General features: G+C 34.5%; 1 protein-coding gene across 1 annotated transcript in view; it reads left to right on the forward strand.

Annotated features, from left to right (window-relative positions):
- Positions 1-25,035, forward strand: part of LOC102825748 (chromosome unknown open reading frame, human C9orf84) — a 152,287-nt gene that overhangs the window by 69,640 nt on the left and 57,612 nt on the right. Inside the window, 9 exon segments of the mRNA XM_006864729.1 lie at positions 1,119-1,523; positions 4,612-4,731; positions 5,489-5,665; positions 8,240-8,344; positions 11,635-11,813; positions 13,018-13,090; positions 14,951-15,020; positions 16,431-16,609; positions 23,425-23,542. Coding sequence (XP_006864791.1) covers positions 1,119-1,523; positions 4,612-4,731; positions 5,489-5,665; positions 8,240-8,344; positions 11,635-11,813; positions 13,018-13,090; positions 14,951-15,020; positions 16,431-16,609; positions 23,425-23,542 — 1,426 coding nt within the window.

Raw genomic sequence — 25,035 nt, forward strand, 5'->3', positions numbered from 1 at the left:
GCCAGGAAGCCTCCAGCATGAAGGCTTTTAGTGGGTCAGTGCACCCACTGTGATTGCCTTCCTCCAGTGGGTCATCTCTCACCTGTCTCTTTTTACTGTTGCTTCCATTTTTCTGCTATTGCTTCTCACTGTCTTACACAATATCAGGGTTATAGTACACACTCCCACTCCCTGTCTACTGAATCTAGAGAGTTTTCAGAGCAGGGACCCCAGGGTCAAAGGACATACTCCTTTCCTGTCTCTTCCTCATAGTAGTAGTGAAGTCCCCGTGTCCACCTCTGGCATTGCTCATTTTAAGCCCAGCAAGATGGCAAAACTGACCAGCCTCTCATTAAGGTTCCATATGCCATATTTGTTTTGACCCACCTCATCTACATTTTAGCAAGCTGTCCAAACCCCTTGGTGGGCCACAAGTACCTAATTTGCATAGTTCCATCAGGCATTTGCTTGGACTTACATGATCATATAAAAACAAGAAAGACCATATAAAAGCTACCCATCACACTGCATGTGCTTATATATTATAAAAAATATTTTTCAATGTGAAGCCGATGTCCTCCCATGTGGACTATCACATAATTCACAATAAAGCATTAAATATATATAGAGATCAAATATTTTGCTAATATTTTCATTGGGTTGCTTTCTTTAAATTGAGCTGTAAGACTTTATACAAGAAAGCTTTAAAACGTTTGGAAAAATGGAACTGAAAAACAATGGAATTTTATCGCAAACTTTTTGAAGCCCCTTTGTGTGCATTGTAAGTATTTTCTCCTACTCTGTAACTTCCTAGTGCATAAATCTGTAGCCCTTGGAGTAACTATTATTTCCAAAGCTGTGACTCATTGCAAACCTATTGGCAAATAGAATTTTTTTTCTGTAATTCTTTCTTTGCTTGGTTGTTTAGGTCCTATAGCAAGAAAAAGCTATACTGAATTTTTGTTCCTTTTTAAAATGCATTTTCTATAGAGACCAAAAATTTATTTTCAAAATTATAAGCAAAGTATTCCTAAGGGTCAAATTTTATTAATAAGAAACCACAACTAAAAATTATCCTAATAGAATACTCATTTAGGCATAGAAATTATCTGAGTATTTTTGTTTTGTTCTGTTTTTAGCATCGCTAGAACATAAAAGTTGTTCTTCTATTAAATGTATTAAAGAGAAATCTGCAGATGATCATTTATCACTTCCACAAAAGAGTCTATCACTGGCAAAAGAAATAGCACCTCTGTGTTTTCCTAAATGTATCTCTGATAAAAGACCAACAAAAGAAAAACGAAAGCATGATCCAGAGCTAGTTCACAGAATAATACAAAAGAAAGAAAATAAAGATTATGTTGAATTTGACTGCACAGTACCATCTAATGAATCATGTTCTTCAAGAATTGAAGAAGTGTCTATTCAATATGGTAAAAAACAAGAGGATAGCTCCGACTTTTTGAGCGACTTTATTATGCTGCGAAATAAATATGAGGCTTGTACCTCAGAGACAGAAATCATAAATAGTAATGAAAAAGATGGTGAGTAATTTAATAACATTTTGCTATAGATATGATAGGGTCAAGGACTAAAATGCTTAATTTATTACAGAAAGCAAAGAAATGAAACTCTTTAAAATAGACATTATTTTTCATAGTCAAAGAACGTATTAGTCAACTCTCATTATATGAGAGTACTTTAAAAAGTTTGTGGCTAATGGAATGAAAAGACAATGGAATTTTTCCACAAACTCATACTTGTTTACTAAGATGCTATGGATGTACATAATATATTTTCTATACAGTTAAACAGTACATTTAAATTTGTAACAAAAACTACTACTTTCAAAGCTTGTTTTCTGAAATTTGTCCAGACAGATTTGCAACTTATGTTGGTTATTCTGCCATTCTCTTTTCTTTTTAGTTGTCATTTTATCTTAGTATTTTGGCATGTTTTAATATGTACTTATAGAAGCTATTTTCTCACTTAATTTCTTATTATTCTTTTTAACCTCACAAAAATGTTTCTGTTTGAGTATATAATTATCTTACATTCACTGTAGTATGTGTGTCATATCCTTTCATTTCTGGTAAGGACTAGGCATGGTAGAATAAGTTTGACATAGGCTACCCTGATAGATTGACACAGGACACTTTGGAGTCCTGGTATGGCACTATGGGATAAGCAATAGACCACAAAGTCAATTTGAACCACAAGGTGGTGTTTCAAACCCACCAGCAACTCCTTGGATATACTGTCCAGGGTTTCTATGAGTCGGAAATGACTTGACAGCACTTAACAACAACAACCACAACCCTGATACAGTAAATGTACACATAAATATTTATGTGTTAGACGTAGCACACTTAGTCTTCACTGCTCTATATACTAACAATGTACACAAGAGCTTCAGTCCATAATGTTATAATGGTTACCTTTTCGAAAGATGTGATGGCCTTTTATAGGTCTACTTAAAGTTCTTTTACTTTATCAATCAGTGCATTTCCCACAGTGAGAAAATGTACTATTCAGTGTATTTCCCACAGTGAAAAAATGTAGTATTCAAAGATTTATTAATTTTGTGTTTATATATATATATCATAAAATTTTTATGTAATAGAAAGAAATTTATTTTTATGTAACTGACCATTATTTACATAGTCTTAGAACATAATTTCTAACCACTATTTACATAGTTACTTAGAACATAATTTCTACATAAAGGAATAAAGAAAATACAAAGAATTGTCTTATAAATATGATACAGAAATAGGAGTTTTAAAAAGATTATTGTAGATCTGCAGTATTTTCAGATTCTATTTTGAGTCAGATCTGACTCAACAGCACTTAACAACAACAATAATTCATATTTACAGTAAAAAATGGGAACCTCTCCAAAATTGACACGGACATCGTTTTTTGGTTGTTATACTTGAAATAATGGCTTATGATAAGGTATATTGACAAAAGGAAATGAGGGAAAGCAGCAAATAAGGTAAAAGAGATAAAAACAATGCTTCCCTGTGAAAAGTAGTCATTAATAAACAATAAAAGGGAATATCAAAAAGTATTTCTACTATGATTCCAGTTAATACATGCAGGGCTTTATCCCAAATAAAACATGTTTAAACATTTAATCAATAAATGGCTGCAGACAAGTTCTCTCAGTAATACATTTGTGTTTGTCTCACTTAAAAAAAGAAATGCCTTCAAAAAAGGGTCCAATCAAAACAGTGACTTCATGGGGGATCTGCTAGGCCAGTTAACTTCAAGGCAGAAAGGTCAACTCAAAAGATTATGGTGACTCTTTTGCGGGATCTCAGAGGAGTAATCTTGATAGATTTTTTCAAAAGACATGGGTGATCTTGAGATCTTACCATGGAGAAGCTTAAAAAACAGGGGAAACTGTATTGGTGGAAAAAAAGCCAGGAAAATTGCACTGAGGAATTACTTTCCATGTAACAATGTCTCTACTCATTCTTCAAGGGTAGCAAGAACTGTCCTATGAGAATTTTATAGGGAAACCTTATCCTAGCCACCCTACTTCCGTAATCTTGTCTCTCCAGACTTCCTTTTTTACCCCCAGACTCAAAGAACTTTGAAAAGGAACACAGTTTAATCCCTGAGGGTGCCCAAACTGCTGTTTGACATGTGTAACTTGAAGAACACAGAATTCTTTGGGGAAGGGTTAGAAAGATGAAAACACTACTTTCACAAGTATATGGTCTTAGTTGGAGGACATGTGGAAGAACAATAGCTTCACATTTTGATATTTTTGTTTAAGTTCCTATGATTTTGGAGCAATACTTTTTGACTTACCATCGTGGGTGTGTGGGGGTGTGACTTTTCAACAATACTTAGGGAAAGAAAGAAGAAAACTGCAAACAGATAACTTAAATACATTGTTATAAGTGGCAGGAAAAGGATATCCACTGAGTAATAAGGAAGCAAAAATGAGGGGCACTTTGCTGGACTAGATGTAGAGTGGGCAGTTACATAAGCCTTCTTATAGAAGGTAACTAACTGATAGCTGAAATGTGAGTTAAGGATTGGTCTACTTCCTTAAACAGAATGACAAACATAAAGACTTTAGTAATAGAGTTGAAAACTATTACACAAGTGTCACCATTATTATAGAGAGAATTGTAACAACTTCAATAGTAAAAAAACAAAAACAAACTATGAAGTAAAAAAAAACAACAACACGAATTTACCTACTTAAGAAAGAATGGAGACAGGGAGGGCTTGGAATACATGATTCCTAGCAGAAGGAAGGGTGTGTGGAAAGTCAGAAAAATGAAGTATAATGGTCTGTGCCTTTTGTATATCAAGAACTCCATTTACTATTTAATCCTTAAAGTGATATTCAAACTAGGTGTATTTATTCATATTTTATGCATGAGGAACTAAGATTGGAACACTGGTCTGATGCCAAAATTTTTTCCATTATACCATTCAGCTTTCTACGCATAGCAATTTTAGATGTAACTGAATAATTGTTCAATTTAATACTAATGTGTTCAAAGAACTTTAGCAATTTTACCATATATTAGATGAAAGTATTTAAGTAAAGCAACACTAAGTTTCTCATGAACAGTGCATCTTAATTTTTTTTATTAGAATTTCAAGTTAAAGAGGAGCATTCTTTGACTCTTCAAAAGGAAAGTCCTATTGTTTGTACTAATAAAAGCCTAGAAAAAAGAAATCAGGAAAGGGGAGCAGATAATGTCATTGAAATTCAAGCATCAGGTATGGTATAGGTTTTTAAATGTGATAGCCCTTCCTGGGTATCTGGGACATAACTCATTTTCTATGTAATATTCTTCACTGTTTCAGATATATATGTGCAAAGTTGCTTTCATTTCTTCATTACATTCATATTTCCAATTATCTCCAAACTAGGAATGACGTCTTCACTCCCTTTGCTCCTTCCCATATTCCTACCCCAGTTTAAACTTTCATTTAAACTGCTGCTGCCTCCCTAGAATCATCATGGAAAAACAAAATTCTTCCCAGCTGGAAAATGAGCTGTTGGTGATTGCCCTCTCTGTTCTTTTACCTTCTATCAGGGAGCTGTGAATAAATTGCTATTGATTCCTATAGAGATTAAGATTATATTCTGTTATAAAGAGTATTTTTTGATTACTAAAGAACAACCTACTTAAGAACATAATGGTCATTATTAAAATGAATAAGGAAATACAGTACTAGTTCTTGAATATCTTTTCCTTCTTTTGGTTCAAGTTTATTTATGGTCTCTAGATGGCTATTCCTGGAACCCTGGTAGCACTGTGGTTACTCACTTGACTGCTAACCTAAAGATCAGAGATTCAAACCCACCAGCCACTCTGTGTAGGTTGCCTTTGTGCCACCTCATCATTTTTAACTCCAAAAAGAATTTGGATAGAAATTCAGGTTTTCATGAAGTAACATGCTTTGATTGGTTTGCAGAAAAAGTGTGTACCATCTTTATAAAAACATGAGTTGTAATGCATTTATTTCGTAGATAGCCAGTGCCAAGCATACTGTCTCCTAGAAGCAGCAGCTACTCCTGTCTTACAAAAGCTTGTATGCCTCAGTAATGTCCCTGCTGCTAACTGGAAATTTGCCACTATTATCTTTGATCAATCAAGGTTTATGTTAAAGGAACAAGAAAAAGTAATAAGTGATACTATTCACCAAGGTGAGTACAAATAAAAACCACATTACTTAAGAGAATATAAATTTATTAATTATTATAATGCATTGTAAACTTGAGTATAGAAAACACAAAAATTACATACTTATGGATGAAGGCATAACTGTAATTCATATTATTATAAAACAAAACTAAGAGGATCAACTAAGAAAGGAGAAAAAATTATGAAATATCACTTGGCATTTCTTCATCGAGAGCCTCCTAGTTGACAGTATAGCACTTGACAGACTCCTCTAATAGCAACCAAATTAACCCTATTATTGTAAGCATCTGAACCATGCAATTCCCTCCAAAACAAAGGGAGGGAGATGTCTTAAAAATAGGTTTAAGTCATTCCTGGACTTTTTACTTTCAGCTAAGATAGAGTAACAGGGATTAGATGTACCCTCTTGTTTGAAATAACTAACAAAAACAGACCAACCACATAAAATCACATAGTAAGACTGGACATTAGGCAATGAAAAACAGTGCATCTTAAGAGATGGAGTTGAAGAAGCATAGCTGAGAGTCTGAGGAAACCAAGGCAGCTAGAGTTCACAGGATGGAGTGATAAGAGTCCTTCAGAGAGAGAATTGGGGCAGGTACTCATTAGAGCATGTATGTGAGGAAACTAACTAAGGTCACAAATGCAAACTACCTGAAAGGATTGTTGTTGTTAGGTGCCATTCAGTCAGTTCCAACTCATAGCAACTTTATGCACAACAAAACAAAACAGTACCTGGTCATGTGCCAACATCACAATTCTTATTACCCTTAAGCCCAGTGTTGCTGCCACTGTGCTAATCCATCTCCTTGGGCATAACCCTCTTTTATGCTGACCCTCCACTTTACGAAGCATAATGCCCTGCAGGTACTGGTCTCATGATAATATGTCGGAAGTATGAGAAACAAAGTCTCACCATCCTGCCATCTGAGGAGTATTCTGGCTGTAAATCTTCCAACACAGATTTGTTTGTTCTTCTGGCAGTCCATGGTACTATATAGAGAGATTGAGATAGAGATATGAGCACGGTGGTTCCATAGGATGAACACTGGACTGAAAGCCACAATGTCAGAGCAGTGATATCCCTTGCCCCATGTCCTCATCTGAATCTGGATTGAACCCCTGGTAGTTCCCTGTCAATGTACTGTTGTAGCCATTTTTGAATTGTCTTTGGCACAATTTTACTTGCGTGTGATATTAATGATATTATTTGATGATTTCTGCATTTCATGGGGTCACTTGTCTTTGGAATGCACACAGATAGGGATCTCTTCCAATTGGTGGGTAAGGTAACTGTCTTTCAAATTTCTTGACATAGATGAATGTGCTGCATCAGCTCATGGAAAGATTTCAATTTGTATTCTGTTAATTCCTAGAGCTTTGGTGTTTACCAATTCCTTCAGGGCACCTTGGATTTCTTTCTTCAGTGTCATTGGCTCTTAAACATATTCTACTTCTTGAAATGGTTGAGCATCAACCATTTCTTTTTACTAGTGACTCTGTATATTCCTTCCATCTTCTTTTGATACTTTCCAAATCATTCAGTTTTTTGCCCCTAGAATCCTTCAGTATTGTAAGTCGCGGTTTTAATTTTTTCCTTAATTATTTCAGCTTGATATATTTGATATACTTTTATTGGCCCCAGAATTGAGGTAAGGCTAAAACTACAAGTAAAGATTAAGTAAACCCACATTAAAAGAAGTCAAGCAGATCATTTCCACAACAGGTTTCTTATTCTATACTCTATTTTTCATATTATTTTATATTCCAGTTCCTCAAATCTGTTCTTTTGGCCTGCTTTCATCCTCTCTAAATCATGACTGACTTGTTTCCATAGTTCTTCTAAGGGCTGGATATAATACCAGTAATTGAGTCTCCTATTGCCTCTGATTCCAACTGCCTACTACATAGTTTCCTTGATCTTCATTGACTATATCAGCAGTTTTCCAACTTTTTAGCACAATTCTTTGTTCAACTAGAAATTTAATTGGATCCCAATATATAAAAGAAAAGTGGAGCTACTCTGGTTAAATGGAGGCAGTGATCCTAGAACCCCATCTTCTTGTTCTCATTTTTATGTAAGATTAAAGTAAGATTAAGCCTGTCATCTTGAAAATGCTCTGGAGCTACATATAACGTACTAATTAGGCAACTGGCCATTCCTTGTGAATACTTCTTAACCATTTGGCAAGTTATATATTTTGTTTTCTCTTTGTTTCCTAACTAAGAATCATTGAACATTTCCCCACCAAGGTTAGAAATCACTGAATATTCTTGGAAGCATCAAGGGCATAAACTCTAAAGTTAGCTGTGTGGGCTTAAATGCCATTTCCACCATTTATTTACTAATTGACCTATAGGTACTTAACCTTGTTTAGATTATTTTCTCATCCAAAAAATAGGAAGAATATAATAAACTTGCCTGATAGGGTAGTTGTATGGATTCAATGAATTATTCAGCTTTGTTCAGTCTGGCACATAGTAAATACTCAATAATAAATATTAGCTATTATTATTTAACATTTCTATGTATATTCTAAAATTAAAATATATATTGTATGTTTTTGCTCACTTAGGTATAAATGATGAAAGAGAAATGACATTCAAGCATGTTGCTCTCTTACATCTTCTGGTAACAATTAGAGATATCCTTTTAACGTGTAACTTGGACACAGCATTAGGTTAGTTGGAAAATTTATATATCTGCATTATTTTTTCCTAGTGAAATATTTCACCTAAAATAAGCTTTAAAAAAAAAAACACCTTATAAGAAATTATTGACCTTTTATTTTTATTACACTAAAACTTATGTATATTTTGACATAAATGGAATATATGCTTGATTTGGTTTATATTCATAAAAATTATTTATTTTTATGAATATAAACAGAACCTATCATTATCTATAATAATAGATTCTATCTGTAATTGAGGCCAAAACTGGAGTCCTAATGGCCTTAAGCAGAGTTGATTTTATAAACATTGTATACTACTGTTATTTTATATGTATTAATTTTATTTATTTGCTGTTGTACAAAAACATGTATATAACATTTTTAAATATAACATTTTTCCAGTGTTCAACTGAGTGGCATAAATTACAATAATCATGTTGTGCAGCCATCACACCTAATTATTGCCAAATTTCCCACTGCTTCCTCAACGTTGACTCCTTTCCCATCCTTCTTTCTCCTTGTCACTATTGATAGACTTACATTATACTCTACCTTTAAATGGAAGATCTGACATTTGCCATACACATATTGGGGGCTTAATCAATGTTTGTGTCAACGAATCTTTGCTAGATAAAATATAACTAAATTATAAGTAGTAAGTTCTTTAGAAATTTCCTTTTTTTAGTGTACATAATTGTGTGGATAAATTTGAAGGTGAATTACTTTAGTAATTTTAAAAGTCAACTGTTTTTAACATGTGCTAGAAATTTGGGGCATTTTTTTCTAAACTATCAAAATCATTTAAATATTTGTTTTTCTACATTATTGCTTTAGGCCCCCACTTGTAGGAGTATTTAGACTTGTTTAATAATGTTATTCTTATAAAATTATGTTTTATAATTTAGAGTTTCTAGAACTTGTTTCACACATGAAATTAAAATAAATTTCCTCTGAACTATAACCCAGACATTCATTTGGAGCCAGATATTATAACTAATTTGCCACTAACTCTAGAAAGCCCAATATGGTACTTTTCCTTCCCCCCCCCCAATTAAATTACTTGGTTGTTGATGCTGGACCAGATTATCATTCCTCCATCCCCAGACAAATAAGGATTAGTACTATAGTCCTACTTTGTAATATCTTCTATATCTTTTGAAATCAAGGGACAAATTAGGTTGTCTTTCTTTCCTTCTCTCTCTTTATTGGTAGGGGGAAAATGGTTTATGGGAGCTGGCTGCCTTCTCTGCTCTCTACCAGCTATCTATATTTTCTTCTAGCTTCCAGCATGCTATGGACCCCTAGGTAGCAAGGCATAGTGTTTCCCTCTGGAAACTTTAATCTGGAAGTAAACTTAGTATAGTGTAGTGTGAGGGAGGGAGTTGTTGTTAAGTGTCATCGAGTCAATTCTGACCCAAAGTGTTGCTGTTAAGTGCTGTCAAGTTGGTTCCAACTCAGAGACCCTGTAATAGGGTTTCCAAAGAGCAGCTGGTGAATTTGAACCACCAGCCACCCAGTATATAGAGTTTCCAAGGTGTGGCTGGTGGGAGACCGAATATTAAAAAATAAAAATAAGTGGGAGTTTCTCACTGCCAACTAGAGAAACTATAAAGAATATTCCAGGAAGAATTAAGAACTTCAAGGAATGGTCCACTTTGGGGTGCTACAAATAGTTCCTTATGGCTGGATTGAAGAAAACAAGGTGGAAAGTAACAAGATTTAAGCCTGGAGAAGTAAGCAAGAGCCAAGTCTTGAAGACACTTTACTAAAAAAATGTAGGGGTTTTGTTCTGTAGATGACAAGGAGACATTTAAACAATGATACTACTAGTTTAGATTAGTCTTTTGGAAGATTAAGTCTGGTGGCCGACTTCATTGGGAAGTTAGTAAAACAGGAAGCAGAAACCAATAGGATAATCACTAAATCAGTCTAACAGTAATAATATAAAATTAGAATTAATATGCACATTAAACATAAGGCATTAGCATTCATATTTTTTTAAAGTATTATTTCATTGAACATCGGATCTACATAAATTATTATGCCAGGTGCTCTGTTGAAGTAATTCATATAACTCTCTGTGCAGCAGAATCACCTGGAGAGATTCTTAGGCAGAAATTCCTGGGACACAATCTAGATTTACTGAATATGAATCTTTAAAGATAGGTCTCCAAAATCTTTATGCTTAAAAATTGCCCTTAATGAGTGAGTCTGATTTTCAGCACTGATATTTAAGCAGCTATACAAAAGTTAATATATAAAAATACCATGGATCTGATCCTGAAAGCTAATTGACTAGTGAGCTTAAGTCATAAATAACCAAAAACTAAGCAGAAAGTATTACATTGCACAATAATTGTATAGATAGAATACCAAGAAAATACTAATGAGGTGACTTTTTAACTAGACCAGCATGTAAGTATAGATCCTGGGATTTAGGAAGACTGCAGTGGCATTCATTAAGCCATGTTGTTATTATTGTGTGCCATCCAGTCAATTCTGACTCATAGCGACCCTATTTGATGTTGTGGAACTGCCCCTATATGGTTTCCAAGGCTATATATAAACTTACAGGAGCAAATGGCCGGGTTTTTCTCCCTCAGAACCCCTAATGGGTTCAAACCACAGACCTTTCCAGTTAGCAGCTGAGTGCTTAGCCATTGTGCCACCAGGGCTTCTCAATAAGCCATGTTATTGTTTTTCTTTTTGAGTGCCATTGAGTTGGTTTCGACCCATAGTGACCCTATATAGGGTTTCCGAGGAGTGGCTGGTGAGCATGAACCACCGAATTTGTGGTTCAAACAACTTTGCAGTACAGTGCATTAACCCACATTACCACACCAGGACTCAAAAACTGTGATATATTTAGATAGTATATTGGATATATTAAGTATATTTGGGAGTCCTGGAATATCACTGTAGGATAAGCACCTGACCACAAGGTCAGTTTGAACCACAGGTCAGTGGTTCAAATTCACCATCCACTCCTTAGAAACCTATACAGTGTCACTATGAGCCAGAGCCAACTTGAAGTTACTTAACAACAACCACAGTTCAGTATATTTGGTGTTATGTAGCTTAAAAGAAACATTTGGTACACATTTTTTTAGTTTCAGTTTTAAGGTTTTTGTTTTGTATGTGTGTGTATATGTATGTATGTTCAAGCTCAGAAAAAGATTGAATGCAATTTAAACTTTTTTCATTTTGACTCTTTTATTTCCTTTCAGTGTTTTACCATGGAGTTGCTCAAAGGACAGAAAGACATGCATTTTTTTCTATACTTTTGTTTTTAACAGGATATTTATCAAATGCAAAAGATGTCTATGAAGGCATTTTGGGCTCTGATTTGGATGATATTTGGAGACAGCTAGAAATTGTACAGTTTATTAAGGAAAAAAATCCTGAAACTAATTACAAGATACAAGAATTACAATGTCAGCTACTAAGTTGGATGCAAATTCAACAACAAACTAAGGTTAATATTTAGAATAAAGCATATAAAACTAATTGATTTAAATAAGAGTTGGATATAAGATAATAATTTTGTATTTAACTTTGAAATTATTAATAGCCTATGTACTATTTGGCCCTTTGATGGTGTTCTTCTTAAGTAAGTCAACAGAACAGAATTAGACTAACAGATAAGATGATTTGCATCTTATCTATGTCTTGAATTAACAAGTACTTTAATTTTGATGAGTTTTCTAAAGACTGGCTCTCCAGTTTTCAAAGAGTTTTCCTGATACTTATAAGTCCATGGACGTATACACAATCACAGAACTACAACAATTTATTTTTAGATACTGAACAAGAACCTCATGTGATTTTTTTTTTTTTTTAAGTAGTAAATGTATGCCTTGGATTATATTAGAAATTATTTGCCCACCGTATCTCAAGAGTATTAAGGTTGTATTAATGAATATTTAAAAGAAACTGTTTTTAAAAATCTTATCAAGCAGATAAGTACTTCAAATGGTTTACACTAAATCTGAATACAAATTTGTATGGTCTTTTCTTTCCATTTTTGTTCTTCCCTATACCTTAATCCCCAGCTTTGTAGTTTCTTGGATAACTTACTTAAGTCATTAAAATAGAATCATTGAGTAAGAAGTTTAAAACTGGAACTGACTTGCTATCCTTAAAAGCACACAAAATCCCTGTATTATATTATAAGTAGCAAGTTTTGGTTTTCTTTAAAACATGTCTGGAGTAAATTTAACCCTAACAATACAGACAAAGACAGTGAGCATATGTATTGTTGTTGTTGTTAAATGCTGTGGAGTCTATTCCAATCCATTGTGACCCTGCATAGGGTTTCCAAGGAACAGCTGGTGAGCTTGAACTGCCAACTTTGCAGTTCAAACTGACTTTGCAGTCCAGTGCCTTAACCCACAGCACCAAACCAGGACTCCATATGTATTGCTAGGGTAACCTATGTGGGAATACTTGAAGAATGCTAAGAATGCCCTGCCCAAAAACATTTTCCTCAATGGATGCTTGATCTTAACAAAAATGTATACCTTTGTGTTTACATGCTGACAATTTTTAAAACATAAATACTTACTTTGTAATCTTGTTGTCATTGGTTTCATGTAACCAGTTGTTTGCTATTTCTTCATTGTATCTAAACTAATAACCATTCAGATATTCATATATACAAAATCCTTATTTTTTACTAGGTGCTGATTATAATAAGAATAGATTCTGACGGTGAAAACTATTTACTCGTTAAAATTCTTAACAAAATAGAAGGTAGGAAGTTTTAAATTATTTTTCATTTGATAACAAATTCTTGCACATATCAAATTATTGATCTCACCAGTTTCTTTATTAAGAAATAATTCATATTCCATGAAATTTACTCTTTGCAAGTGCAATTCAGTAGGATATTACTAGTTTTTAAATCAATCACATTTGCATTATAAGTATAATATAAACCCATTGCCATGGAATCAGTTCCAACTCAAAGTAACTCTATGATATATGTTATTAATAATTGAACACCTTTTATTTACTTCCTATCGCCATTGTTGTTGTTAAGTGACATAGAGTCAGTATATGGTTTCCGAGGAGTGACTGGTGAGTTTGAACTGCCAGCCTTGTGGTTCAAACCAACCTTGCAGTCCTGCACTTACCCTACAGCACTTCATACATACTGTTGTTGTTAAGGGTCATTAAGTCAGTTTTGACTCATAGTGACCCTGTATAGGGTTTCTGAGGAGCAGCTGGTGAGTTTGAAACTCTGACTTTGCAATTCAGAAGACATTGTTGTTTAGTGCTTGTTGTACAACACCACACCAGGACTCCACATTACCTACTAGTTGCTAAAATACTGGCTATTTACAGCAACTCTACGAGTAGGTTTTACTAAATCCATTACAAATAAAGACTGTATAAAGGTGATGACGCTTGTAAGTAGTGAGGGAGTCAGGATTTAAACCTATCAAATAAAGTAAGAATGAAATTATTAAGCATTGTCCTTTGTTATATCACACTTTTATCAACTTTGCAGTTGTCAAAGTGCACTAACAGATTGTACAATTTATTTGCATTAAAATTAGCTATTCGGAGCCCTGGTGTGGTTCTGTGGGTTAATGTGCCAGGCTGCAAAGCCGTTTGAACTGCAAGATTGGCAGTTCAAGCTCACCAGCTGCTCCTCGGAAACCCTATACAGGGTCGCTATGGGTTGGAATCGACTTGATGGTACTTCACAACAACAACAACATTCTTAGATAGTCAGCCGCTCCACAGAAGAAAACTGAGACTTTCTGCTTCTGTAAAGATTTACAGCCTAGGCAACCCAGTACAGGGTCGCTATGGGTTAGAACCGATTTGACGGCACTTAAGAACAACAAATTCTTAGATAAATCATGTCTGTAAAAAATAAACTGTGTACATGTGTTACTTAAAATTTTTTTTTATTATATTCTGTTAAAAATAAGTAAAATAAATTTGAATTATAATTAAGAAACAAATCTATCTAAGAAACAGATAATATCTAGTAAGTCTTCTGCCTCTTCTACAGAGAAACAAAAAAGCATTCTTACAACATTGAAATGCAATCTCTTACTTTTTAGTTGTGTACTTAAATTGTTGGCTAATGAAAGGATAAAATCCCTCACAATTTTTAACAAAATAAAATTATCTGCACAGATTTGGTAAGCATTCAAATTTGTTTACTTTAAAATTAAGTTTTGGTCCATTTTATTATTTCACATAATATATTCAGAATTTTCATATTCTTCATACACACATATACCAGAAATATTGCTTAGTATTTGAACTTTTGATATACTTCAAAATATATTTATCCAGAAAATTATATTTTAAGGAGTTTACTCATTCATTCTTTAATTCACTTTTTATAGTTTCAAAGTACATGACACACCAAAAAAAAAGTATATATGAATGTTGTTGTTAAGTGCTGTCAAGTCAATCCTGACCCATAGCGACCCTGTATAGGGTTTCCTAGGAGCAGCTGGTGAGCTAGAACCTTGCAGTTCAGATGGCTTTGCAATCTGGTGCGTTAACTCACAGTGCCACACCAAGACTCCATAAATGAAAAAGAACATAGAAAAAGCTTTTTTATATTACTCTTTTTTTTCCTACCAGGTTTAAAATTGACTGTCTTTGATTCAAATGAAAGAAATAATTCCCTGGAATCTGAAGATGTATTAAATGGGTAAAAATATATTTTGTCATCTATGAATAACAAACATACAAATTCCATAGGAAATTCAAATTTCTCCTAGAATTTAACTTTAAAAAATGTTTAACAAAATCTAAGATTAATCAACGTGTTTATCCTTTTCTTGAAAATGCTTTATGTAGAACACTTTAACTGAGATCATTGCCTGTGTATTGCATTTTATTGTTGTCCAGAATATTGGTTATACCTTGTTTTTATAGCCCCAAATTATCATTGTTAATGTTTTTGTTAGTACAGGAAGTGCTTTTTTATATTTATACTTGTTTTAACCATTTATTTGCTTAGCGCTTTTACATCTTCCTTTCTTCTGAGTTCTCCTTTCTGAACTGCATCCGTTAGCAGTTCATTCAGTGAGAACCTGCTATTGATAAACGTAATGTTAATTTATCTAAAAATGTCTATACTTTGTTTAACTTCATGTATAAAATATATTTTCTTATATTGTTGTTGTTGTTGTTAAGGGTTGTCAAGTCAGTTCCAAATCATAATGACCCTGTATAGGGTTTCCAAGAAGCAGCTGGTGAGTTTGAACCACAGATGTTGAGGTTCACAGTCCAGGGCTGATCCACAGCACCACACCGAGAGTCCTTCTTATATTGTTGTTGTTATGTGCCGTGGAGTCAGTTCCGACTCATAGCAACCCTGTATAGGGTTTCCGAGGCTGTAAATCTTTACGGGAGCAGAAAGCCTCATAGTTCTCTTGTGGAACAGCTGGTAGTTTCGAACTGCTGACCTGAGGTTTGCAGCCTGATTCATAACCACTATGCTACCAGAGCTCTTATATTAGGATCCAAATAATAAAAAAAGAAAATGTAAACAAATAGAAGCCCATAAAAGTTAGGCATACATATTTTTTAACTTCTATATTGCCCAAGACAGAAAGTTAAGAATGGAAAATGTTAATTACAGTAGGTGCTATAGTATGTGAAAGTTGACGATGAGATAGCTAAACATATCTAAGTGCCCATTATTGTTATTAAATCCGTTATGAAGCCCATTAAGAAAAAAATAACTTAATCTCAAAGTTGCTAGATAATATTCTCTTACATAGATTCTTCAAAGATTAAAACCTGATATTTATATGAAAATGATAATTTTATGAATAGTACTCAGATAATAAAACTAAGATCTCTTGTATTTGAGTATGTGAAATAGTCCATTCTTTTCTGTCCTGACTTTAACAAAACATAGGATCATCAAAAACAAAGACTAAAAGAGAAGAGCACTATTAACAAATCAATAGAAAACACACCAGTGCCTTCCCAAAATGAGTATGCCTAGATGAGAGACAAGTAGAATAGATAGAAACTGTCATGGTTAAGGCTTCCAAGTAAATGACCACACAAATATAATTTATTTTTCTTGGCTTTCTTTTGTCTTCAGTACCTGTTCCTGTGTAGTTGTACACAATCAATATATTGGAGCAGATTTCCCCTGGAGTCGTTTCTCATTTGTGGTAGAATACAATTATGCAGAAAACTCCTGCTGGACTGAGCACTGCGAGAAGTTGAATATACCTTATGTGGCCTTAAAAACGATTCTTCCAGACACAATTTTAAAGAGTAAGGATATAAACCACATCCTTTTTTGCTCCATTAGAATAAAAGTTTTCTTCTTTCTGTTTGTTGTCTATAAAAAGAATTATAAGTCATGACATTAGAAGACTTGAATCCAATTTCTAACCCCACATTTAACTGTGTGACTTTGAGCAAAACTGTCTCCTACATCAGTTGTAAAGTAGTTTTCTTTAGTTATAAAGTGGTTTTACTAATTATATTTGCCTTTGTCCCTTGATATAATTTCCAAGGTCTATTTATGAGAGTATAATTTTATTACAATTATATTCAATCTTAATCTAATACTTTTATACAATAGTATTTCTATTGGTGTTCAGAAAAAAAAACAAAACCATGTAACTGATTCAGAGAAATGTTGATATGCATCTAAATTATCCACTAATACTTAGAAATGACTTTAAAATCACCTCATATATCATTTGACTTCTTTGTATTTTTGAGAAGCACTTCATTTAGCAAAAGCTGCGAATTCTCCAGTCCATTAAATGAAAAAGTCCCTACATCTTTAGTTCCAGTTCATCTATCCTTCAATACTTTCCATAAGTTACTTTCTATTCACCTCAAGTATGAATTGAAAGTCTGAATAGATTCAGAGCCATCACAACTCAATTAAAAAAATTGGTCACCATAATTATTTATTTAGAATCACTGATGTGTAGTGTTTAGTGTTAAATGAATCACATAATTGAAAAAAAGAACCCAAAAGATATTAAAGATAAGAAGTATTCTGTAATTTAGTTTAACTAGTAAAAGATGTGTTCCTTGAGAATTACGCTTTTTTACAAACTATTTATTTGGAATAAAGTTGACAACAGCAATTTGTAAGAATATATAGGGGTCTTGGGGTGCAGTGAATTTCTGTAATGGGAGAGGAACAACTCGGAAAAGGAGGGTGAGAATGACTACATAACTCAAAGAATGTAATCAGTGTCACTAAATGGTGTATGTAGAAACTTGTGGTGTTTGTTTTGCTGTATATATTCTCAACAACATAACAAAATAAATCATATTTCACAGAAACACAGAGGTTAAGTCAAAAAGTATTCCTACAAAATCATGGAAACCTTTATTAAACAAAAATATGAAAATGTAAAGCTACTGTTACTTGACATATCCTCCATCTAGGTTTATACAGTTCTAAAATCGATGTTTCCACTTCTCCAAGCCTTCCTTGAAGAATTCTGTGTTCTTTGATTTATACCATGTCCAAACATCAGTTTTGGCATCCTCCGGGAACTCAAATTGTGTTCCTTTTCAGTGTTCTTTGAGTTTGGTGAATAAAAGGAAGTCTGAAGAGGCAAGATCAGGACTATGTGCTGGCTGGGTAAGTTCCCAGTGAAATTCTTATAGGACAACCTTTGCTACCATTGAAGAATGAGCAGGTACATTATTGACACGGGAAAAAAATTCCTTTGTGTGACTTTCCTGGCCTTTTTTTCACTAATGCAACTTTCAGTTTCCCTAAAATTTCTTCCAAATAAGTCCCTATGATCATTCTGTGTCCTTCAAGAAAATTTACCAAGGTTACTCCTTTGGAATCCCAGAAACAATTGTCATACTGTAGGCAGACTACTGCTGAATGTTTAGTAACTGAGAACTTTATGAATAGCAGTGGAACAGTGTCAGATACCACCAGAATATTGAATACTGAAACATAATGAATAGCACTAGAGTATTTTCAGATATAATGCTGGAAGATGAGCCCCTCAGGTTGGAAGGTGCTCAAAATATGACTGGGAAAGAGCTGCCTCCTCAAAGTAGAATTGACCATGATGACACGAATAAAGTAAAGACTTCAGGGCCTTCATTTGCTGAAGGGGCATAAGTCAAAATGAGGAGAAACAGTTGTAAATATCCATTTATAATCAGAATATGGAATATACTAAGTAGGAATCTAGGAAAATTGGAAGTTGTGAAAATGAAATGGAACATATGAAGATCAATATCCTAGGCATTAGTCAGCTGAAATGGACTGACATTGGCCGTTTTGAATCTAACAATCATATGGTTTACTATTCTGGGAATGACAAATTGAAGAGGAATGACATCACATTCATCATCAAAATAAACATTTCAAGCCCTATCTTGAAGTATAATGCTGTTTGTGATAGGGTAATATCCATACACCTACAAGGAAGACCAGTTAAAACCATTATTATTCAAATTTACACACCAACTACAAAGACAGTGATGATGAAATTGAATTTTACCAACTTCTTTGGTCTGAAATTTATCAAACATACAATTAAGATGTATTGATAATTACTGGTGATTGGAGTGCAAAAGTTGGAAACAAAGAGGAAGGATCAGTAGTTGGGAAATAAAGCCTTGATGATAGAAATGATGCTGGAGATCACATGAAAAATTTTGCAAGGCCAATGACTTCTTCATTGCAAATACCTTTTTAAAATAATATAAAAGATGCCTGACTATACACATGGATCTCACCTGACATAATACACAGAAATCATATTGATTACATCTGTGGAGAAAGATGGTGGAAAAGTTCCATATCAGCAGAAAAAACAAGGTCATGAACAAATTGTGGAACCAATCATCAATTGCTCAGATGCAAGTTCAGGCTGAAGAAAATTGGAACAAATCCACAAGAGCCAAAATATGACCTTAAACATATCTCACCTGAATTTAAAAAGCATCTCAAGAACAGATTTGATACATTCTACATTAATGACCAAAGACCAGAAGAGTTGTGGGATGACATCAAGAGCATCATACAAGAAGAAAACAAAAGGTCGTTAAAACAAAAAGGAGCAAAATGAATGTCAAAAGAGACTGAAATTTGTTCTCCAGTGTTGAGATGCTAAAGCAAATGAAAGAAATGAGGTAAAAGAGCTGAATAGAAAATTTCAAAGGACAGCTCAAAAGAAAAAGTCAAATATATTGAAATGTGCAAAGATCTGGAGTTAGAAAATCCAAAGGGAGGAACATGCTCAGCATTTCTAAAGCTGAACTGAAGTAAAAATCAAGCCTCAACTTTCAATATTGAAGAATTTTATGGGCAAAATATTGACTGGTTCAGAAAGCATCAAAGGAAGATACAGAGTCACTGTATCCCAAAAACAAATGGTCAATGTTCAGCCATTTCAAGAGCTAGCATATGATCAAGAGCTAAAGATACTGAAGGAAGAAGTCCAAGGTGCACTGAAGGCATTGACAAAGAACAAGACTTCAGGGTTTGTTGGAATACAGATTGAAATCTTTCAACAAACTGATGCAGCACTGGAAGCACTTACTCATACTATGCCAAGAAATTTGGAAGACAGCTACCAACAGATTGCACCAACTCCAAAAAGAGGTGACTCAACAGAATGCAGAAATCATTGGACAATATCATTAATATCACATGAAGTAAAATTTTGCTAAAGGTAAGTACATTGACAGAGAACTGCCAGAAGTTCAAGCCATATTTAGACAAGGATGTGAAACAGGTACATCACTGATGACATCAGATGGATCTGAGCTGAAAGCAGAGAACACAAGAAAGATGTTTGTTGTTGCTGTTGTTAAGCGCTGTCAAGTAGGTTCCAACTCATAGCAACCCTGTATAGGGTTTCTGAGCCTGTAAATCTTTGCAGGAGTAGAAACCCTTATCTTACTCCTATGGAGTGACTGATGAGCCTGAACTACTGACCTTGTGGTTCACAGTTCAGTGCTTATCTTACAGACCCACTGTGCATTATTGAGTATGCAAAGGCTTTCGACAGTGTAGATTGTGAAAAGCTGATCTTTCTGTCTTGAATTCAGTTGGCCCAGCAGATACCATCAAAAGCTACTATATTAATTAGACCTTGCTTTCTGAAAAATATTGATAAATTAAAAACTCTTCCCTGGTTACAATTTGTTCCATAAAAGCATCCTTATTAGCTTCAGTCTTGCTCAGAGACTTATGGAGTGATCAGCTGTTTAAACTAGTTGATCTTTACACTGTTTTTGGCACCCATTCAGCCAAAAACTTGCTGAGGCCAACATGTTGACTTAAAATTGAGAATACCAAACCATGTGAGATCCCAACTTCAGTAGCTATTGCATCTATGATAAGACTAGTCTTCTTCCACCGGTTTCTGGTCTTCAGTTATCATTTGCTGAGGCTGACAGACTTCCTTCTCTTTGAAGTCTTCCTGACCTTCTTTAAAACACTTGAATCATCTGAAAATTTTTGTCTTATGTGGGGCAATATTCCTATAAGCTTTTTGCAAAGCTTCAATGATTTGGGAAGACATTCACTTGAATTTTGTTGAAAATTTGGTATTAGTCTAAAACTCATTTTTTGCATGGGACAAAAGGTATCTTTTTTTTTTTTTTTGTAAGGTACCTTAATAAGACTTAGACAAGTGTTTTACTGAGAGAACTTATCGACAGCCATCGACAGATTACAGAGACATACTTAAACATATTATGTTGGGAATAAATTTGTGCATGTATGAACAGGAACCCTAGTAGCAATATTTTTTTACTTTCTCTCATACATGTGAGGGGGCTTCAAAACATTCATGAAAAAAAATCCATGTTTTAAATGGGAGATATATATATATATATAATCTTTCTTTACACATATATATGTAAAAGATAAGTATTCTAGGGTACACCAGATACTGTTTCACTTTCAGCAAGCAAGATTGTATCATCTGCGATTCGCAGGTTGTTAATGAGTCTTCCTCCAATCCTGATGCCACATTTTTCTTCATATAACCCAGCTTCTCAGATTATTTGCTCAGCATACAGGTTGAATAAATATGGTAAAAGAATACAACCTTGTCGCACACGTTTCTTAATTTTAAACCATTCAGTGTTCCCATGTTCAGTTTGAACAACTTCCTCTTGGTCCATGTACAGATTCCTCATAAGTGTTCAGGAATACTCATACTTCTCAATGTTTTCCAAAGCTTGTCATGATCCACACAATCGAAAGCATTTGCTTAGTCAATAAAGCAAAGGCAAACATCTTTATGATATCCTCTGCTTTCAGCCAAGATCCACTGGATATCAGCAATGATATCCCTCATTCCATGTCCTCTTCTGAATCCGGCTTGAACCTCTAAAGTTCTCTGTCAAATTATACTTGCAGCCATTTCTGTATTACCTTTAGTAAAACTTGACTCACATGGAATATCAAAGATACTGTCCAATGATTTCCACATTCCATTGTAGTATTAATACTTTAAATCTTTAGCAAAATTATAGGTAGAATATATTTTAAAGTTGCATTGATTGGCATATTATTAATTATCTTTTCATATATAAATGCATTTTATGCACCCATTCTTTTGTAAATTGCCTGTTTATATCATTTGCCCATTTTTCTGTTTAGGTATTTATGTCCTGTTGACCTCTGAAAGGCTCTACCTAAGAATTACTGCATATAATTTAAATTTTTTATGCATACCAGTATCTGTTGCACAGCAAATATTCAGTGTATGTTGTTGTTGTTGCTATGTGCCGTGGAGTCGGTTCTGACTCATAGCGACCCTGCATAGGGTTTCCAAGGCTGTAAATCATAACGGGAGCAGAAAGGCTCATCTTTCTCCTGCGGAACAGCTGGTAGTTTTGAACTGCTGACTGTGAGATTAGTGGCCCAATTCATAACAACTACACTACCATAGTGATCCTATATAATGTTTTCAAGGAGCAAATACTGAGCTTGAACCACAGACCTTACAGTTCAAATGACTTTACAGTCCAGACCATTAACCCACAGCAGCACACCAGGACTCCTAGCTTCTGGTTGCTGTTAAGTACCGTGGACTCGGTTCCAACCCATAGTGACCCAGCACAGGGTTTCCAAGGCTGTAAATCTTTACGGAAGCAGAAAGCTTCATCTTTCTCTCGTGGAATGGCTGGTAGTTTTGATCTGCCAACCTTGAGGTTAGCAGCCCAATTCATAACCGCTAGGCTACCAGAGCTCCAGGCAATTCAGTGTATACATAGGTGAATAATGAAGGTTTTACCCTTTAATATTTCAGGTAAACTGTAATTCTCATTCCTTTTGATTTATTTAAACATACTGTTTTTGTAAGTGCTATAGAGTCATTTCTGACTCATAGTGACTCTGTACAGGGTTTTCTGAGGAGCAGGTGGTAGGTTTGAACCACTGATCTTTTTTATTTTTTTATTTTTTTTATATGTTTTATTGTGAGTTATATGATAGTTTACATGAGAGAACCTCAGTTCCATATTCATTCCATCGTATATCATTACATTGCCATGGTTCCAATCCCCTCCATGCATCGTCTTCCGACCAAAGGGCATATCCTAGAAACCCGTGCTCTACACTCCCCCCTCCCCCCTCAGTCTTCGGCCCACAGTTGAACCACTGATCTTGTGGTTTGCAGTCTAATACTCATCCTACAGTGCCACATGTAGAAAAAAGTCCAGAAGTATATACTAAGCTCTTCTATTTCTAGGTAGTAGGATAACATATGATGTTTATTTTCTTTTTCAGGTCATTCTTTATTGTGATTGTCATCTATTTATTTTTTGTACTATTTTTGTATTAAATATCCCTGGTAGTGTTCTGGGTTGTGCATTGGGCTGCTAACTGCTAGGTCAGCAATTCGAATCTATGAGCAACTCTTCAGGAGAAAGATTTACAGCCTTGGAAACACTATACAGAGTCTCTATGAGTCAGAACAGATTCAACGGCACACAACCATCACTACCACAACCATTTTTATGCTACGTTGTGAACATACACCTATTATTTCCATGTTTAGTAAAAAAGAAAAAAAAAAGAACTGAGGGAAAATAAAAAATGAAATATTTATACATTTCCTCTTATTTAGGAAGCAACTTGCTGGATAAATTCAGTGGTTTTCTTTTGGAAATTCAGATTCCATATGTGTTTTTTGCATCTGAAGGACTTCTTAATACTCCAGAAATACTTCAGCTGTTAGAATCCAAGTAAGTTATTGATTTATAACTTTAGCAAAGCTATATATATGTTATATATGTATATGCATATCTTGATAGACTAATATTTTGCCTATATATGTGGCAAATTTTTGCTCTGACTCAGACCAGGAATTATATTTTATCAGAACAGTTTTCCAGAGAGTTTATGTAAACATATACTTCTCTCAATATAGTGCACATTCATAATTATTGAATATTACCTTTTTTTATATAATGGAGTCCTGATGTGGTGCTGCGGGTTAATGCCCCAGACTGCAAAGCCGTTTGAACTGCAAGGTCAGTTGTTCAAGTTCACCAGCCACTCTTAGGAAACCATATACAGGGTCACTATGGGTCAGAACCGACTTAATGGCACTTCACAACAACAGCAACACCTTTTATAATATTTACCATTTTAAAAACAATAAATGATGATATTTCATTAGTTTAAATTTATATTTTATTTGCCTTTTTCTATTATTTCTAGTAAAATGAGCATTTTATGTAGTTTTTCCTTTAAATTGTGTGTTCACTTCATTGGGTCACGGATCATATTGAGTATGAGTATTGTTTTGTTATTGTTTGTTGTTGTTGTTGTTGTTGTTAGGTGCCATCGAGTCATAACTGACTCATAGTGACCCCATGCACAGCAGAACGAAACAATGTCCGATCCTGGGCCAACCTCACTACCGCTGCCACACTTGAGTCCATCAATGATGCCACCTGGCCAATCCATCTCGTTGGGGTCTTCCTCTTTTTCTCTGACCATCCATCTTACCAAGTATGATATGCTTCTCTACGACTGTTCTCTCCTGACAATGTGTCCAAATATGAGAGACGAAGTTTGGCCATCTTGGCCTCTAAGGAGCATTTTGGCTGCACTTCTTCCAAAACAGATCTATTGTTTCTTTTGGCAGCCCATGGCACTTTCAGTATTCTCCTCCAACACCATAATTCAAAGGCATCAATTCTTTTATGATTTTCCTTATTCACTGTACAACTTTCGCATCCATATGAGGTTATTGAAAATGCCATGGCTTGGGTCAGGCGCACCTTAGTCCTCAACCTGACATCTTTTCAACATTTTTAAATGTTCCTGTGCAGCAGATTTGCCTGATGCAATACGTCATCTGATATCTTGACTGTTGCTTCCGTGAGTGTTGATAGTTGATCCAAGAAGAATGAAGTCCTTGACAACTTCAATCTTTTCTCCGTTGATAAAGGTCCAGTGGTGAGGATTTTTGTTTTCTTGACATTGAGATGTAATCCATACCGAAGGCTGTGCTCTTTGATCTTCATCAGTAAATGTTTTAAGTCCTCTTCACGTTCAGCAAGCAAGGTTGTATCATCTGCATATTGCAGGTTGTTAATGATTCTTCCTCCAATCCTGATACCATGTTTTTCTTCACAGAACCCAGCTTCTCATATTATTTGCTCAGCATACAGGTTGAATAAGTATAGTAAAAGAATGCAACTTTGTCGCACACCTTTCTTAATTTTAA

This window comes from Chrysochloris asiatica, unplaced genomic scaffold, assembly GCF_000296735.1.
Source record: "Chrysochloris asiatica unplaced genomic scaffold, ChrAsi1.0 scaffold00069, whole genome shotgun sequence".
In the NCBI taxonomy this organism is placed as follows: Eukaryota; Metazoa; Chordata; class Mammalia; order Afrosoricida; family Chrysochloridae; genus Chrysochloris; species Chrysochloris asiatica.